Consider the following 19,042-nt stretch of genomic DNA (forward strand, 5'->3'; position numbering starts at 1 on the left):
AAAGGGGGTTCGGGCCTATGCCTATACAGCAGTGGGGACAGAGCATCTCCTTGGTAAATCCCACTCTTGATGGTGACTTTCCTAAAGAAGGCTCTTAAGGTCCTGTCTTGTATAGTTCTAGGCACTCCAGGATCCATGCATGAGGGACTAATTCACAGGCTTTCTTGTAGACAGTCCAGGCATAACACCTGGACTGTCTACAGTGCTCACCCTGGTCTTACAGCCTCAAGAAACTGCTCTATCTATCAGTAGCTGGCGTTTCTGCCAATTCCTTACTGGGTCCTGCTTGAGACTTTTTTTGTTGGATTTTGGATGTATGATGGTTATTCTGGTTGAAAGCTGCACAAAGGTAACTAATTACACCATAATTATTTACTAATATATAAACCAAAATTATATGTTACTTATTATTTTAACTTTTTTCAATTGTTGGCATGTTTGTACCTAAATTTATTATTTAAGTTTAGTAACGCATACTTTTTAACCAGGTCACTCATTGCATAACTACAGGACTTATTATTAGCCAATGGCACCGTGCACTGCGCATTAGTGCAATATTATCCTATCAGATTTGCTACAGGATTTAATTCAACCAATAGTGGTGCGCCGGAAAAGGACAACAGGAAGTAAATGTTGTCCGGTCAGGAGCTGTCACACGGAGCAGCATAGACGCTATGTAGTAGCTTATTTTCGTAACCGTGTAGATAAATGACTTTCTGTGTTAAATGGGAGGAAGTCTACCATTCGTACATTAACTGTATTTTATTATAAAAGCATTAAGCTCTTCGGGGATTCCGTCTTCAGTGCTAGAGAGCTAACGCCGGGGCTAGCTGCAGAAGTTAGCGTGTTCAGCCAGCTAGTCTCAGGCTGCCGCTGTACGCCAGGAGGGAGGAAATATCCGAAATGAGTGGCTCTATTACGGGGTACCGACCTGCTTAACCGACCTTTACATCAGGTATGTTGTTGCTGGCCTTTGATTCTTTAACAATGGTGAAAGACGCTTTTTAAATTAGGTATGCGCTATAGTGCTGGTGAGTCTTTGTGACCAGAGCAGTAAATGGGAATTGACAGTGAGGCTGCTGGTCAGAATCCGTTCATATACCCTGACACTGGTCGTGTCATGAGAGTGTTTCTATAATAGATTATGGTTAATAAACCGGTTGACTTACAGGTGATGAAAAATGGTAGCCACCATCATCATCAGATGACTTTTACAGACGTTGAAAAGCCCGACATACCGGTTGTCAAATGGTTATCACATGATGAGTGTTTTTTTTCTTCTCTACCATAGAAACGTTTCCATCAGCAGGATCAGTTAGTACTCATCGTAATACTCTCTGTTCCCTGTCGAAAGTGCTACTCATCAGTTTCAGGGCAGGGTGAAAAAGGTCTCTGGTACTTTCCTTAAGTGTTTTTCAAATTGTGAAATGGGCAGCTGTGGATGATTACTCGGATTTACTCTGACAGTTTGGGGTTTTTTAATGTTTCTTTGTGCTGTTTGCCCTTGATTCTGACTTACAGATGTTAAAAAACGAAAGATCTTACTTTGTTCTTGTTTTTTTCTAGAGTTAAACATTGTTGAAATCTCCCAATTCTTTGAATCTTTGGGCTGAAGGAAGGACAATACTCGGTGTATTTATGCTCAATCAACAATCATTTATTTCCATACAATTCAACACTTAAGAGCATAAGGACCATCATGATGGGGGGAGCTGCCTGAAGAGGGTCACAGCAAGTCTCAAAATGGTGACGGGTCGCTCAGCTTTTTATAGTCTCTAGTGGCCCCCATCTAGTCGTAAAAGCCAAAACATCACATTCTTTCTCTGTTACAGCGCCTAAGTTATGACCTCGGCAGTTGTTTCTCTGCTTTCTGTAAGGTGGGGGTGTGGAATGTGGTCTGTCTATCTCCCCTGTCTTAGACACAGAGTCTCCTGCTTACAATCTTCTCTTCATGATTCAACAATTAAGCATGTAACACATTCACAGCAGATCAAGGATACAGAGTGATGCACACTTATCTAATAAACTAATAAGTGAATATGTTCTGTTAACTCAAAAGTATAACGAGAACTAAACTACATACAGCTCACACACTCTATATTAAAGGGTATAATATGATCTACAGCAGTATTCTAATTCAACTACTTTGATTACATATATAAGGTAACATATAATAACAGAATAATATCACAACATCCATAATGAAACAAGGAAACCTGTGAACTGCTCAGGTCCTTAGGCTGTTATCAGATCTCTCAAACGCAAGCATATTGTTTTCAGCAGAAAGTATGAATGTGGATCATTGACAGACTGTATAATGCAAGAGGACTAAAAAGAAAATTGTGCATAAACAAACATGTTTTTATTTTACTTAACCAGACAGACAACTCAGATTAAACATCTCTTTCGCAATAGTATCCTGGCAACAGTTCAATCAGTTATACAAGCTGATGATACAAATACACAAGGGAGGCTTCAAATGCACATGTGATTAAGAAGGTGCAAAAGCAAACAGCTTCCTCAGTAGTTATTAATAATGACCTTACAGAGTTTTTAGAAAAATATAAATATCTAGGGGCACACATTAAAATGATATTCAAATACCAGTGACATTTACATAAAAGAATACAGCAATTATAGTAAATGTGGAAGTTGCACATAGAATGGGTCTTTTTGTTTCCAGCTCTCTGTCTTAGTCACTGTGGCTCAGGTGGCTCAGTGGGTCATCTGTCAGTCAGCAGGTTCCTTCACCGTTTGAGTACCTGCGGAAGTGTTCTTGGGCACTGAATCCAGAGTTGTACGTGCTACTTCAGTTTTATTGTGTGAATGTTAGAAAGTGATTAGCCATGGATAACAATCCTCCTTCTTATAAGAAGTATTATTTAATGAATGACTTTGATGTTTTCAGGGGAAATAAAATTTGTTGTAATTACATACCCGCATACATCAGCTAAAAATTTGACTTCTTCTTTTACCCTAATGGTTTATGTAATTAGTCATTTATCTGCCAAAGTGCAAACTCTGCCTCTTCTGTTGTTACTAATTCCGTTTTAACAATAGTGAAATTGGGTTGAGTTTGTTTGTTTGTTTTTAGCAACATGAAACATGAAAACAAGACAACACTCCCCACAACCACCAACACAGCTGATCCTCCTATTACATCAAACAGAAAACACACAACCAGGTTTCAGGAGAAAAAAAATGTTAGAGCATACAAACCAGAAACAGGTGCTCATCTCTGAAGGCAGTGTTGAAACTGAAAATGTGTACTTTAGTTAGAATCTGCTAAACAATGAAAAGTTTCTCTAAATTTACAGGCTAATAATCAATATATAAAAGGAAAATACCATAGAAAGTGATCAGTACAGGATTCATGGAGCCTCTGAATCTTACTTTTTTTTTTTTTTTCCAAATTGCTCTTTACATCAAGGCAGAATGTCAGCATAAACAAAACTATTGAGTGGAAATACACCAGGCACTACAGAGGATTATCAGTATTCTTATACCGCCAGACTTCAAGACCTGTGGGTGGTACTTGACCAGAAGCAAAAAGCATCAGTAAATGTATATTTAGCATTCTGATTACAGAATGGAAACTTATTACTTATTACCATCACATGGATGACAAATGTCACGTCTATCCGTTGATAACTGGATATATGTGACAACGGCAATGTAGAAGATGAAAAACATTCAGCACTGAGAGAGAAATATTTCAAGAGGCTTTTCAAACCTACAGTTTAATTTGATGAAACATAAAATCCACTTGTGTTTATAAACTAGAAATAACAGGGAGATTTCAGACTTCTGTTAAACAAGATAGCACAGATAATTAAGAGCCAGGAAAAATCCAGTGTAACTGTGTGCTGTGTATTCAAAGAAGAAAAGCCACTTTTAAAATGAGTTTAAATCCAAGTAAATATTTGAGTTAATAAGTATATGAGTGGCAGGATGAGTGTAAAAGCGTTTTGAGTACAAGATGCATCAGTAGTTAATTTTTTACCTAGATTCTTGTGTTGTTCCTCTTTTTCGTTCATTCATCAGTTCCGTGTCGCAATGAGGAGCACAAGAGGTAAGCTCTGAGGTCTCGGAGCCATGAACTCAGTTTCCCCGAGTGCAGCACAATACGTAGGGGGAGTCATGCAAGATGAGCTGGTGGACAGGGGGAGGCAGCAGCAGCCCATGGAGCGGCAGGGCAGCTTCGGAGTCAGGCCTCCACAAACTCAAGGTGCCAGCAGAGAAGCCGCCGGGGAGCTTGACGAGATGGACAAACTCAAGGCCAAACTTATGTCAGCGTGGAATAATGTCAAATATGGTTTGTAGTCAGTTTTAAGTAATGAAGACTGAGTGTTGGATTTTTGTTTATATAGAGGAGTACTGAGATTTCTGCTTTGAGAATCTTTTTTGCGCCTCTGTCTGCAGGCTGGACTGTTAAGTCTAAAACCTCCTTCAACAAGGTGTCTCCTGTGACTGTCCTGGGTCACTCCTATCTGCTTAACAGTGAAGGTAAGTGCTAAATGTATTCATACATCTTAAAACTATTTCCTCTCTAGAGAAACGTAAAGAAGAATAGACCCCAGGTGTTGCAGTGATGTGTGCTGTGGCTAACCACACTGGTTAACCATTTCCTATTTAAATGTTTATTTGACATGAGAAAGCTGAGCAGTAGGAACTAAAACAGACAAAACCTGCGCTTTTATTTCCAAAATATTATATGCAGGTATCATAACTGAGCTTTTTCATCATTTAAAATTAGTAATACAAACAGCTTAATGCTTGAACAAAGTGCTAGAGCTCTAAATATGTGTGTGTTTGTGTGTCTCTTGCTCCACCTCTCTATTTCACTCCCTCTCAGATGAGGTGGAGCGGTTCCGCCTAGCGTTTGTGTCCAGGATCTGGTTGACCTATAGGAGAGAGTTCCCTCAGCTGGAGGGCTCCACCTGGACAACAGACTGTGGTTGGGGCTGCATGCTGCGCAGTGGGCAGATGCTGCTGGCACAGGGGCTCCTGGTTCACTTGATGCCCAGAGGTAGGACTCTCCATCTGGTACACACATTTTTACATTTAAACATAAGAAGTGTTCATCCATTAAGAATATAAAATATCATAAAAATTAGGTTGCGGCACTGACCAAGATGTGTCCTCACATATAACTCAAAGCTAAAGATGGTCCGTGTCTCATTTCTGGTTTAGCCAAGAGAGATACCTGAGTAGAGGGTGCAGGAAGCTATGAATTCACCAGGGTATAACCTGTGCTAATCTCAGTGTGACATTTGTCATTCATTGACTTTGTACTCTGGAACTGGCTAGTTAAAGACCATTTAATTTATGTCTGTGAAGGTTCTCATTTAATTTATCATTTAATTTACTATCCCAGTTCGTCGCCCGTCGCCCCTCGGTCAGTTACAGAAAAAGTAAGGTGTCATTTCCAGATGAGTGAGCAGTGTCCTCGGTTTCTCAGTCACATCAACCACCACTATGATAGCAAGGAGAAAACACTCAGGTTTGGGATCTCGCCTATAGGTTCCCACATGGTAGCCATGTCCATCTTTTATATACAGTCTATGGTTGACTCAAAAACTGACAACCCATCCTTTCTCTAACTCCGTTCTTTTGTTTTATACACAGTTTTATACTGTTTTTTCTGTGTGTATACTCATGTCTGTAACATCCTCTGATCGTTTAAAGTCTGAAGAAAAAAAATAAAAAAAATAAATTTTGTTTCTGTTTTTCTAGACTGGGTTTGGCCAGAGTCTCAGCAGCTTACTGATGTGGACTTTGAGGTATTCCGTCCACGTTCCCCAGCCCGGGCTGGAGGGGTCCCAATACCCTCCTTTGGCTCTCCACGAGGTTCCAGCACCCCTGAGAAATCCCTGCCAAGCAGTCAGGCACCTAGATGCAGCCAGAAGAAAAGGGTCTACGAGTCCACAAAGGACAGGCAAGAGCACATCCACTCCAGGCTTGTTACCTGGTTTGGGGATCAGCCCCCAGCACCTTTTGGCGTTCACCAGCTGGTGGATATTGGCAAAGGTTCGGGGAAGAAGGCTGGTGACTGGTATGGCCCCTCTGTAGTGGCACACATACTGCGGTAATGGCTCGTTTTTGCAAGCAAGGCTTTTCTGTGTTCTGAAATCATTTACACAGCTGTTAAGCATTTCCAGAATTATGGAATTGTTTTCTTGTCCCTTTCAGGAAAGCAGTGGACAAAACATCTGTGGTCACAAACCTGGCTGTATATGTGGCTCAGGATTGTACAGGTGAGATTTATAGAGCAGATATTTGTTTAGCTTAATAATGAGAAAAGAGCAGATTGATATTTGCTTTGCACCAAGAGTGTAAATACACTCACCGGTCAGTGTTTTTGTACATCTAAAGTTAAAAGCATTTATCAGAATTGGGGATTAACAAACTTAAAATGTGGCATGGTTGTTTGCACCAGGCGGGCCGGTCTGAATATTCCAGCTGATCTATTGGGATTTCCCCACACAATCATCTCTGGGTTTTAGAGAACGATCCAAAGTAAAGAAAAATATCCAGTGAGCAGGAGTTATTTGGCCAAAAATGCTTTGTGGATACCAGAAATCAGAGGAGAGTGACCCGACTGCTTCAAACTGATTGGAAGGCAACAGAAACTCAGATAACCACTCATTACAATTTAAGTATTTAGAAGAGCCTCTATGAATGTAGAACACTTTGAACGTTGAAGGTAATGAGCTACAGCAGCAGAATATCATGCCAGGGCCACTCCTACCAGCTAAGAACAGGAAATTGAGGCTAGAAGTCACACAAGCTCAACAAAACAACAGAAGAATGGCTTGATGAGTCTTATTTTTTTCCTGTATCATTTGGATCCTAGGGTTAGAGTCTAGCATAAACAACATAAAATCGATCCTGTCAGGTTGTGGTGTAATGGTGTGGGGGATAGTTTCTTAGTACCGACTGATACCTTAGGCTACGGATAGGCCGTATAGATTTGAAAACTGCGTTTTCGTCTGAAAACGCTCCGCCTCCACTGGCGTTTTCAGTCGTTTTCACAGAGTTGTGCGTCCACATTGAAACAACCCAAAACACTTACGTTCCAGTCCTGCGCATGCACAAAAGCGAGTGAGAATTAAAGAATTTGAAGAAAAGCTATCCGGAGCATGTACAAACTGATATTAATCATTTTTAGGGCTGTCAGAATTGAGAGCAATCAAAACAACTGCTATATAATGCACTCCGCTATCTTTGTTTAATTGGTCACATGACTGCACCACATGACTAAAATGCGTCATCGAGACGGGAAAACGCCGTCTCAGTGTGGACGGGAGGCCAAAACGGAGAGAAAACGATGCGTTTTCAAACAAAAACACATTAGTGTGGACGTAGCCTTAAATTGCACATGAACCAAGCACCTTTGGGATGTGGTGGAACAGGAGATTTGCATTACAGATGTGCAGCTGTCAAATCTGCAGCAACTCTGTGATGCTGTCACATCAGTATGGACCAAAATCTCTGAATGTTTCCAGTGCTTAGTTCAATTTGTGCCGGAAATAATTAAGACAGTTCTGATTGCAAAAGGGAGTCTAAACCAGTACTAACTAGGTGTACCTAATAAAGTGTCTGCTCTCTACGTCATGCCTGTTTTAACCCTCACTGTTTCTGTGCCTTGTAGTGTACAAAGAAGATGTGGTGCATCTGTGTGATCGGTCACTGAATCAGACTTCTTCCGATCCGTCCAGTCAGGACTGGAAGTCTGTTATCATACTGGTCCCTGTCCGGCTGGGAGGGGAGGCCCTCAATCCATCCTACATCGATTGTGTCAAGGTCTGTCAACCATCCAGTGCCTGACTCCACTTCCTAAAGGATTTTAAGTGTCTAAACTCATATTAAAAATATTTGTGTTCATTCTCAGAACTTCCTGAAACTGGAATGCTGTATTGGAATAATCGGAGGCAAACCAAAACATTCGCTGTATTTCATTGGTTTCCAAGGTGAGGATTGCCAAAAAAAAAACCCGGAACTTTTTTAAAATTTTTATCTTTTTGCATAAATCCACCCGAAGCAAGGGCAGCTAGGGAAGAACTGACATTTTTTGCTGTTAGGCCCCCTGCAACCCGTATTATTCTTGCAGGAGCCACACATTCTCTCAGGTGTGGATAATGACGCGCTGCTTTGGTGGGGAACTGCTACTTCTGCTTATCACGCTCTGCATTACTCTTCACGACACTTTACTCTTAGACTTTAACTTAGGATATCTAGAAGCATAAGTAAAATGTGCTTTTAAAAAGCTGATTGCTAACATGTTTAACTGCTACCTGATGCTGGTTTAAAACCATTAAGGCAAAAAAGCACATCCCAAATAAATCTTCACACTACAAATGGAAACTTCCTGTATGAACCATCACAAAGCCTCTCTGAAATTAAAAATATAAATTGTGCCTTTTGTATCAATTTCTAATATAATATTATACATATGTTTTGGTGGTTTGTTAAGGAAGTAGAGTTTGTAACTTACAGCTTTGGGCTTCTGTGGTAGTTGTTACAAAGGTCAGCAGGAACAAGCTGTCTGAATTATAAAAAGTATGAGAGACTATTCATCATTTAACTATTTGATTTATTGTTTTATACTTGGATTCCTCTCTGTCTGGCAGATGAGCAGCTGCTGTATCTGGATCCTCACTACTGCCAGCCAGTGGTCGATGTCAGTCAAGTTAACTTCTCACTGGAGGTTTGCTGCCTTCTTCATTACTCTTCTCTGTCTGGCTTTTATCTCCTTTTTTTTTTTTTCCCTGAGATCATATGACTTCAAACTCATTCACGGGTCATTGAAGATAACACGTCTGCTTAGTTGGCTCTGATCTGTTTATTGTATGACCCGTGTCTCCTTTTACCACTCTGCAGTCGTTCCACTGTAGCTCTCCTAAAAAGATGCCCTTCAACCGCATGGATCCGAGCTGCACCATCGGTTTCTACGCCAAGAACAAGAAGGACTTTGAGTCTCTGTGTTCTGCTGTCAGTGAGGTGAGTTTTTACAACCTCCTCACATTTTTGTGGCTCTGATTTAATTTATACAACATACTAGAAATGAGCAGCATTTTTTTTCTTCCTTTCGTAGAGATAAATCTGTCCTGTTTCTGACAGTTAAATATGTTTGAGTTGGTTTGGAGGGGAAAAAAGCAATATTAAGCCATCACTTTCGGCTCCAGAAAGCTGAATAATCATCTTGCTGTTTTCATTTCTGCACAGATACAATTTCAATAGCTCAAGTTGCACAAATTTTTCAAGCAAAGATTTCCGATTTTATTTTTTCTGAGTTGAGGTCAAAACATGAGAATTGGCTGCTTTTCTTTGTAATGCCTAACAGTCAGTTGAATACGAGAGCAAATGTAGAAAGCGAGTGCTACACAATCAAAGCAGGTACTGTATGTAGATCTTCATATTTCATTCAAATAATATATGTGCCAAGGATGTAATTGGTTTGTTTGGGCTTTTGCATTAAAATTATTACATTTTTCACCATTGCTAGAGCTTGGCCCAGTCTTGAAGTGTTCTCAGTAATTCATGCATTAATTTTTAGAAGTATTATTTACCATTGTGGGAGAACAAAATTGGAATATTTTCCCAAAACAAATTTAAATATAATAAATTGGGAGATATCGTTATGATAGTTTGAAGAAGAAAAATGTCAAAAACTGATTTTTTTTTTTTCCTCTTTTTCTCTGCGTGCGATATATTCTGTTTTGTTTTTAAGATGATCTGCTTTAACTGGACTTTGTTGTCCTTCCAGGCTCTGTCATCGTCGAAGGAGAAGTATCCTGTCTTCACCTTTGTGGAGGGCCACAGTCAGGATTATGGACTTGAGGGTCACAGCAGCAATCACAGTGGACCTCCAGCTCATATCCTGCCTCCAGGGAGACTAGGCAGAAGCAACAACAGAAGAAGCAGTGAAGAGTTTGTCTTCCTGTAAAGCTCTGAGGACGATGCTCTCCCATCTGTAGGGGGCAGAAGTGGACACTCGATTGCCTTTAAAAGACTTGATTCTGTCGATGCTGCAGCTGCAAGGCGGGCACAACTCTTTTGTGCTTTGTCTTCCTCACTGGTCAACACGGCTGCTGTCATCACCTCTGTGTGGGTGGCGTTATAAGCTAACAGGCATTAGTGACTACTGGCTGGAGCACTGCTTTACCTGACGAAGGTGACTTCAAAATGGATAGAAACGTTTTCAAGTACTTGAAATGTTCTTGGTTCATTTTATCAGACGACGTCAAAAAAAGCCTCAGTGGTGTCTGCATCATCTTTAATTGGCTCACTCGTCTGCCTGATATTGTTCATGACTTGTATTATATCACATTCCCTCTGCTGAATATTTTTTTTAAAATTTTATTCTTTAAATTAATTTATCAGATTTAAGAATGTGTGTTTTGTGTGCGAGTGAGTGTTTTGTTAGTGTAATTTATTTGTCTTTTAAATTGTGTTAAGGATTATGCCGTGTCACATCCCAGAGAAATTTCAGATTCTTCCACGAGCGTCTTGAACAGCTGTAAATTCATTTTTAGACCTCGTGGTCTCAAGCCCATGCACTTTCAGCTCTGACTCTTTATTCATTAAGGATATGAAAATCTGCAAGAAATCTGCTGTTACATTGTTCCTGCTGCTTAAAGAACTAAAGGTCAGGTATAAAGAAAAACAATGCCTAAAGTTGGAGATGACTTTTGTATTTTTGCCTGTCAAACTGTGGCTTAAATCATTCCCGCTATACTATTATATAAACATGTTTGCAAAGTAAAACACCCAGCTCTTACTTATGTACGTGTTCTAGATTTTACCTTGCACAGCCAAGGTAATGAGACAAACCGAAGCTGAATGGAGATCTTTTTTTTATTTTATTTATTTTGTTGTTTGCTTGATTTTCAGACTTCTGCTGCAGTGTCTCTGTGTTTTTGTTTGTCCCCTTTTTCTGTAAAAGCTACTACTGCAAGTTGCACTACTACTGTTATTGAGTTTATTGTCCTGATTAAACTTCAGACACTGGAATTACAGTACATGTTACTGCGTTTTGTGTGTAGATTTGAACTGCAGGTATATACGCTGTCAAAGGAACGAGAGCGATGGGAAATGATCAATTCAATGTTCTGTAGTTAGCAGGGTCAGAGCAAATACGCTTGTTGTAAAGTTTATGCAGCAGATGCTGAAGTAACATGTGGCATATAATTTCATTACTCACACCTTGTTAATACCACGTTGGAGCCCTCAACAAGGTGCTGGAAACATTCCTGAGATTGTTGTCCATATTGACATGATTGCATCACACAGTTAATGCAGATTTGTAGGTTTTGAATCTCTTGTTCCACCACATCTCAAAGATGTTGGACTTTGAAGGCGATATGAGTACAGTGACTTTATCATCAGTTCAACAACACCAAGGCAGGCTGTGACATTTAAATAATATATGATAAATATCCACCACATCATTCCGCCACCATGACACCACTTATTGTATTTTAAATTGTGGGGGAAAACAAGCATGCAGTATGTATTTATTTTATTTATTTATTTATTTTGTGCTTTACAGAATCGAGACTAAATTAAAAAAAACGGGACAAACACTGCATATTTAAAAGAAAGCACGCAATGAATGAAAAGTGCAAAACCTCACAATAAATTCTCAAAATTAAAAATGCCAAATGTGCACAGCAGAAAACGGTGTATTTTGGTTGAGTGTGTTGCTTTTGAAGGTTGCAGTTATTAAGTCGCGTGATTCTAATACCTGTGTTCACAGCCACCGTTCACGATTTCACTGTTGTGGGTGAAATCCAGCCACAGGTTATCTCGACATTTAATATTCCACGATTATTTTGGATTTTCAAACAAGAATTCAGGGTTGATGCACGCCGAGTACAGGTTTGCCGTCTCTGCGCACGCATGCGCGCTGCCGTGCGGCCGTGACTAGACATTCGGTCATAGGAGCTGTGGAGGGGGGCGCTCGAGCCACGTCGGTGAAAGAAATCAACGCTTGCAGGCAGATTACAAAGAGGGTGAGTAGGCTAATTGCGACAACTGCTGCATCTTCCTTCATCACCCGCAAATATCAGCTCGGGAGCGCAGAAATCCACCCAGGACTGCCAATCCTGTTGATGCGGGTAGGTCTGTCGCACAAGCACAGTCCGCCATTCCCCATTTTTATATTTAACGAGACACCCTTTCATGCCAGAGTGAAAAGATTCTCAGCAGCACGGGCTCTTGTGCATAATTTACTGTATTTCCCCGTCTTCAGCTCAAGTTCAGTGGTAGACCCGGCAGCTGTAATTGCATATGCGCGCAACGGGTGATTTGGCGCAGCGCAGCTGGCGAGCAGAGAGTCTACATCTGATAGGCTGGACAAAAATTCACCCCTATCCCGCAAAGACTGTGCACCCTCATCATTTATTAGAAATGCAGCTGAAGTCATATGCAGACTTTATTGCCATGATTTTTTAATTGTCCAAACCAAAACCTTATTACTTCCTTCTCAGTTAAGTAATTGGTGCATATTTCATTGCCCTCTTACTGAAATTTGTCATTTCTCTTCCTTCTCAGGTCCCTCCTGCTCATCCAGGAGCAGGAGATCCCAGGCGATCATGTCAACACCTGATCCCCCCATGGGAGGCACCCCTCGCCCTGGTCCCTCCCCTGGTCCGGGTCCTTCTCCTGGGGCTATGCTTGGCCCCAGCCCCGGACCCTCCCCAGGCTCCTCTCACAGTATGATGGGCCCCAGCCCTGGTCCTCCCTCCTCTGGACACTCCCAGCCAGGGCCCTCTGGATATGGCCCGGACAGCATGCACCCTCTGCACAAAGTAAGGGCATTCAGGCAGCAGTCCCAGTGAGACGCTCTCAGCAGCTGCTCGTGTTGCCGTCCTTTAGGGAACCGCAGTTTGTCAGCAATTACTTTTTAAACCTCATTGCTACAGATTTACAGTGACTCTTAAACAGAAAGGATTTTAACATTAATTTCACTTGCTTAAGAATGAAGTGTAGATGATGCACATGTACAGCAAAGCTTTCAAGCATTTTCATCTTCAGATTTCCATCTTCATTTAAATTTGATGTTTTCATCATGCTTAATTTTGCTCTTTGTAGTTATTAGATCTAAATATCAGTATAATGTTAATAGACACACATATTATCTAATATTTATTCACTAAATAAATGATTAACTACTAGCTAAGCTTGAAGGAGAATGTATCAGAAATATTTAACCTAAGAAAACCATTGATTTGTTCCACTAACTACGGGTATGTGATTTATTTCAGTGTTTTTTCTAAACATTATTATTCACTGAGAGTTGAAAACTTGATATGCACTAAGTAGCACCTGTGCCTGTGAACAATCAATGCTCCTCTTCCATATTTGACCCAAAAATCGAACATGTTTGACTTGACATTGGTTAACTGCTCTTACTCTACATGTTTTTTTTTTCATATAACTATGCTTCTGCTTACTTAAGTTTTGTCTTTGGTATTTGCTTTTTAACTCAGTGAAACTTCTGCAAATCCTCTGCAATGGCGACTTTTGTTCAAAACTGATAGTGTTTAACTTCAGCACTGTCTGATTCCTCCCACAGCCCATGGAGGGTTTGCACGAGAAAAGCTTGAGTGAGGAGAGCCGTTTAAGTCAGATGAAGGGACTGTCAGTGAGACAGGGCGGGCACAGTGGTATGGGCCCCCCACCCAGTCCTCTAGACCAACACTCACAAGGTAGGCATGTTACCTAAACCATTCTTAAGCAATTTGCTTAATTCCTACATTGCGTAAGACATGTGACGGCTTTTAAGCATGACTTAACGGCAGTGGTGTGACTATGTGTCCTGACTGGCTCAGAGGGGAGTGTCTCTGTTGTCACCAGCTGTAACATGAACCATGAAAACCGTTTCACTGTTTCATTATTGAAATACTGAATGATATACAACTGTCATGGCTCAGTCTGGCTCAGACAAAGACAGCCTGCTCTGTGCTGTAAGGATGGGATATAGACAGGCTTAACGTGGTGAATCACAGTTAACAATCTCCTGGAAATAATCATAACAATAATAATAATAATCCAGGATTTGATCAAATTTAGACAATAATTTATTGTTTGTTAGAGTTTGCCTCAGGTTTGGTACGATGATAAGTTTTGTGTTTTGTGCTTGGCTTGAAGACTGTAAGATTATTATCAAATTTTCCTTTGAGGACCCGTAGAGAGTGATTCTCTCTACCTGCCTGCCTTTTTCTCTGTGTATTCCAGGCTACCACTCTCCATTAGGTGGCTCTGATCACTCAAGTCCCATCCCTTCAAATGGTCCCCCCTCTGGGCCCCTTATGCCCTCATCATCTTCCTCCTCTTCCTCTGGTGGTCCTGGCTCTGCCTCTACACCATTAGATGGCTCCAGTGGAGATCAGCACATTTTGGGTCCTAATAACCGACCCGTCCCTCCAGGCAGTTCTGGACCAGGTCCAAGCCCTGGACCCAGTCTTGGCCCCAGTGTCCCTAGCCTTGGTCCTGGCCTTGATACCAGCGGCCCTGCGGGACCTGGAGGTCCTGGTGGTCCAACTCCCTTTAACCAGAACCAGCTTCACCAACTTAGAGCCCAGATCATGGCTTATAAGATGCTAGCCCGGGGACAGCCCCTCCCAGACCACCTTCAAATAGCTGTCCAAGGAAAGAGGCCGATGCCAGGGATGCAGCAGCCCATGCCTAGTCTGGCTCCCGGAGCTGGAGGAGGGCCAGGAGGTGGTCCAACAGGACCAGGGCCAGGGCCAATGGGCTCAGGCTACAGCCGAGGTCACGGTGAGCAAGCATGAGGAATGTCTGAAATAGCAGTACTGTTTCTTATAACCTGAGGGTGAATACATAGAAGACTAATTCACACCTCCACTTTAAGTCTTCCTCACCGTTTCATAAATCTCCCACAGTATTGTTTCTAAAATTTGAACAAGGCCTTGTTATGGATATCATCCGTATTCAATCTGCATTCTTTGATTTCTTAGGAATGATGGGTCCAAATATGCCTCCCCCCGGCCCATCAGGAACCCCAGTTGGGATGCAGGGTCAAAATACTAATGGACCTCCGAAGTCATGGCCCGAAGGTACGTGGTGCTGGTATAAGACCTTGTGGAAACTGACTGTCTCTTCACTAGGAGCATCTTTGTTGAAACCTAGTTAGGCTGTTAGTGTAAAAACGGCTGACTAAGTGCTGATAGAAGAGTTGAATTATGCTGTCGTGCAGTGTTACTTCTGCTGTAATTCCTAATTTTCCTTTAGGCATTCATCATTTTGTGTAGACCACAGTGACGTCCTGACTTTTTCTACTTTTCCTCACTACACTTTCCTCCAGGCCCCATGGTGAACGCAGCAGCCCCCTCCAACGCTCCACAAAAACTCATCCCCCCTCAGCCCACTGGCCGGCCATCTCCTGCTCCCCCTTCAGTTCCGCCGGCTGCCTCCCCGGTGATGCCCCCGCAGACCCAGTCTCCCGGCCAGCCTGCGCAGCCTACTCCCATGATGCCTTACCATGCCAAACAGAACCGCATTACACCCATTCAGAAACCCTGTGGCCTCGACCCCGTGGAGATACTGCAGGAGAGGGAGTACAGGTAATCAAGTCTTTTGGGGGATGCGCTATCCTCTGTCCCATTTATTTATCTGTTGAACAAAATAGCTAAATTGAGCTTTAGTTATCTGACTCTTAAGGGTTGTGTTAATTTATACTGCACCATAATCAGTACATATATTTAGAGATGGCAAACTTTACTTTGTGTTAAAACTTTTAAAGCATATAATATTTACCACAAGCTTTTTCTTGTATATTTTCTATCTTATGTTTATAATATAGTACAAAAAAATCAAAAGTACAAAACAATACATCATTTTTTTGCATCGACATTTGGGAAGCAAATCTTCTATCAATCCCAGTTTTGCTGTTTTTTTCCACACCAGAATTGAATCATTTCTTCCTTTTCCACTTGCCTTTCCACCAAATTCCCACAAATTCGGCTCGACTCTTTCTATGTAATCTTTCTGACCAGGAGACAAACAGATGGCAGTGATCACAAACCTCATGACTTTCAAACTTGTTTGCATAAGTCACACCAAAGTTAAAGCTAAAGTTCAAAGCCCATACACGAGTACTCGTGCCTGCACTAAGTTGCCTCTGCGTTGTGTAATATGTCATCAGTTCTTTTATTTAAATGATTGGCAGCTCATTGGAGTAAGGACCTAGCATGTCATCTGTAAATCTTTTAAAGATGTCGCCACTCCACTGGCAAAGTTCTCGACTCCAACACCTCAAACACTTCACACAGTTGCAAAGTGATTTTGTTTTTGTCCTGGTTTCAATGCACCCCTCTCTCTGAAGGGAACTTTGGTTTTCTAGTTCTTATTTAGTTGTATGGCACAATGTTAGTGTTAGCATACTTCTACACACCTAGACTAAAGGCTGTTAATATCTCAGTAGTACCTTTTCTCTTCTGTGTACTATGGTAGTTGTGGTTTTGATGTTTCATAATTCTCACCATCAGCTCCTGCACAAACAACCTTTTTTTCTGGGATATAACTACTCGTTGTACCTGCTTCTTCAGGTTACAAGCTCGTATAACCCATCGCATTGCTGAGCTAGAGAATCTACCGGGTTCTCTGGCTGGTGATTTACGAACCAAAGCCACCATAGAGCTCAAAGCCCTGCGACTACTTAACTTCCAGAGACAGGTATGCACTACAGTCACATCCTCACCTCGAACCTTGACAGTAATGCATCGTTGGCAGTTATGGTGAATCAGAGACCATTACGGTTTGTGTGTGTGTTTTCAGTGTGGATGGTTCTGCTGGTGAGTTTACATTTTCTGTGTGTTTTCTATTGTGTCTCTTTCTCTAAAAGCTGCGTCAGGAGGTGGTGGTGTGTATGCGCCGTGACACAGCTCTAGAGACCGCCCTTGATGCCAAGGCCTACAAGCGAAGCAAGCGACAGTCTCTCCGCGAAGCCCGCATCACAGAGAAACTGGAGAAACAGCAGAAGATTGAACAAGAACGCAAACGTAGACAAAAACATCAGGTTGAGCCCAAACTTCGAGGTTAACTGTGATATTTTTTTAAAGTTTTGCTTCTCACTGATAATCTCTTTCTGTCCTTCATCCAATCTAAACAAAGGAGTACCTCAACAGCATCCTTCAGCACGCCAAAGACTTCAAGGAGTACCACCGTTCGATCACAGGCAAAATCCAGAAACTGACCAAAGCTGTGGCCACCTACCACGCCAACACCGAGCGGGAGCAGAAGAAGGAGAATGAGCGTATTGAGAAAGAGAGGATGAGGAGGCTCATGGTAAAAAGAAGAAACTATAATATCACTTAATGCCCATCACGAACGTAGCAGTACACAAATCCCTCCTACACATTGTACCATATTTTTTACCCAGGCTGAGGATGAGGAGGGCTACCGCAAACTCATCGACCAGAAGAAGGATAAGCGCTTGGCCTACCTGCTGCAGCAGACCGACGAGTACGTTGCAAACCTCACAGAGCTGGTCCGAGCCCACAAAGCTGCACAGGCCCTCAAGGAGAAGAAAAAAAAGAAAAAGAAAAAGAAGAAGGTACACCGACAAACACAGACACTCCACTGTAAAGTCTGCGTAACACAGATTTTTGTTTCTGATTATGTTCTGTCGCGTATAACCTGATTACTTATTTTTCCCTTATGTTGCAGGTGGAGAATGCAGAGGGTCAGACTCCTGCTATGGGTCCTGATGGAGAGGTGAGCAAATGCAGAAGCCTTAATGAAGACTGTAGAGATAAAGACATGGTACAGGAGTAGAAGCTGCAGTTTTAAGTCACTGTTCACTGCGGGGAATCATTTCTTCAGCTCGATTCTCATCAGGCACAAACGGCGCTGACATCACATGACATGGTAACCCGCAACAGGAGACCAAACAAAAGCCTTTTGCTACTCGGAAAACAAGCAAAATATCACCCGCTATTTGACTGAGCACAATGATAAACACCTGGACTTTATCACAACAAGAAAGCAAAGTGGTTTCGCTGTAAAAAATATTTATAGAGCACGTGTTGTACTGAATTACAAATAATTGGGAATTCGCTTGATACTGTGAACTTGTTTGTTTGATCAAATAGCTGCAGCGCCAGTGATTAACCATCTGAATCTCTGTCAGCATTTAAAGTCTTAAACAAACCCTCTCTACTCCTGCAGCCTCTAGATGAGACGAGTCAGATGAGTGACCTGCCGGTGAAGGTCATCCACGTGGACAGTGGGAATATCCTGACAGGGGTGGACGCTCCCAAAGCTGGACAGCTGGAAACTTGGCTGGAGATGAACCCTGGGTGAGTCTGGATGCAAAGAGGAAGGAACTTGTGCAAATGTTTATAGAAAAGACATATAAATGTTTTAATGCAATTGCCCAGAGAGATGATGTTTACGGGTTATTAATTTTTCTGCACGTCTTATACTGAACACAGTCTCTTAGGTAGATCTTAACACAAACATTCAGGATCAAGGATAGAGGGATCATTCTTTGATGTTTGAGGGTATGGTGATATCACACAGCCTGTTGGGTGTAATTCATTTCAAATTCATTAAAACTGTAATTACATTACACTTGCAATTATGTCGTTACATTACAAAGGTTCTTCAGTTGACTCCACACTTTTCATAGAAAAAAAACATCAAACTGTCCTGTCATTTGTTCTTTTCTTTTGTTAGCTGATTTCAGTTCATGTGCAGTGATCTACAGCTTTTGAGGAGTATAGATATGCGTATTACTTTTATTTTTAATGCACCAAAGGACAAAAAAATCTGGTGAAAAGCTATGTCCAGGACAGACAAAACACACAGCACAGAAAACACTTTTAGTTAAGGGGTGGAAGAGCGGTGTGTTATCTCGTGGCAAGAAGGTCCCGTGTTTGAATTCGCTGGCTGGAGCCTTCCTGTCTAGAGTTTGCATGTTCTCCCTGTTGGTGCTTTCTGGGTACTCCGGCTTCTTCCACAGTCCAAAGACATGCACGTTAGTTTTACTGGTGGTTCTAAACTGGCCTTA

General features: G+C 41.7%; 2 protein-coding genes across 3 annotated transcripts in view; both read left to right on the plus strand.

Moving 5' to 3' along the window:
• The first annotated feature begins 613 nt into the window (after nucleotides 1-613).
• Nucleotides 614-11,096, plus strand: atg4da (autophagy related 4D, cysteine peptidase a). Its single transcript, XM_005752221.1, has 11 exons — nucleotides 614-955; nucleotides 4,045-4,315; nucleotides 4,423-4,506; nucleotides 4,856-5,029; nucleotides 5,737-6,088; nucleotides 6,193-6,257; nucleotides 7,655-7,806; nucleotides 7,895-7,973; nucleotides 8,634-8,710; nucleotides 8,884-9,003; nucleotides 9,770-11,096. The coding sequence occupies exons 2-11, from the start codon at nucleotides 4,096-4,098 to the stop codon at nucleotides 9,947-9,949; spliced, it is 1,503 nt and encodes a 500-aa protein (XP_005752278.1). The 5' UTR covers nucleotides 614-955; nucleotides 4,045-4,095; the 3' UTR covers nucleotides 9,950-11,096.
• Nucleotides 11,097-11,912: 816 nt separating this feature from the next.
• smarca4b (SWI/SNF related BAF chromatin remodeling complex subunit ATPase 4b) overlaps nucleotides 11,913-19,042 on the plus strand; it is a 17,960-nt gene continuing 10,830 nt past the window's right edge. For both annotated transcript variants that reach the window (XM_013915698.1, XM_005752224.2), the window contains exons 1-12: nucleotides 11,913-12,122; nucleotides 12,559-12,815; nucleotides 13,583-13,715; nucleotides 14,245-14,787; nucleotides 14,988-15,086; nucleotides 15,335-15,593; nucleotides 16,578-16,704; nucleotides 16,874-17,047; nucleotides 17,143-17,316; nucleotides 17,411-17,584; nucleotides 17,698-17,745; nucleotides 18,199-18,329. In XM_013915698.1, coding sequence (XP_013771152.1) covers nucleotides 12,600-12,815; nucleotides 13,583-13,715; nucleotides 14,245-14,787; nucleotides 14,988-15,086; nucleotides 15,335-15,593; nucleotides 16,578-16,704; nucleotides 16,874-17,047; nucleotides 17,143-17,316; nucleotides 17,411-17,584; nucleotides 17,698-17,745; nucleotides 18,199-18,329 — 2,078 coding nt within the window. In that variant the 5' untranslated portion in view covers nucleotides 11,913-12,122; nucleotides 12,559-12,599. The remainder of the gene's footprint in view (nucleotides 12,123-12,558; nucleotides 12,816-13,582; nucleotides 13,716-14,244; nucleotides 14,788-14,987; nucleotides 15,087-15,334; nucleotides 15,594-16,577; nucleotides 16,705-16,873; nucleotides 17,048-17,142; nucleotides 17,317-17,410; nucleotides 17,585-17,697; nucleotides 17,746-18,198; nucleotides 18,330-19,042) is intronic.

This window comes from Pundamilia nyererei, unplaced genomic scaffold (genome assembly GCF_000239375.1).
Source record: "Pundamilia nyererei isolate P.nyererei 1_Seehausen unplaced genomic scaffold, PunNye1.0 scaffold00349, whole genome shotgun sequence".
Lineage (NCBI taxonomy): Eukaryota > Metazoa > Chordata > Actinopteri > Cichliformes > Cichlidae > Pundamilia > Pundamilia nyererei.

Coding starts and splice junctions, on each gene's coding strand:
- atg4da (XM_005752221.1), top strand. CDS start 4,096: ATGAACTCAGTTTCCCCGAGTGCAGCACAATACGTAGGGGGAGTCATG. Junction 4,316..4,422: donor GTGGAATAATGTCAAATATG/GTTTGTAGTCAG, acceptor CTCTGTCTGCAG/GCTGGACTGTTAAGTCTAAA. Junction 5,030..5,736: donor GGTTCACTTGATGCCCAGAG/GTAGGACTCTCC, acceptor CTGTTTTTCTAG/ACTGGGTTTGGCCAGAGTCT.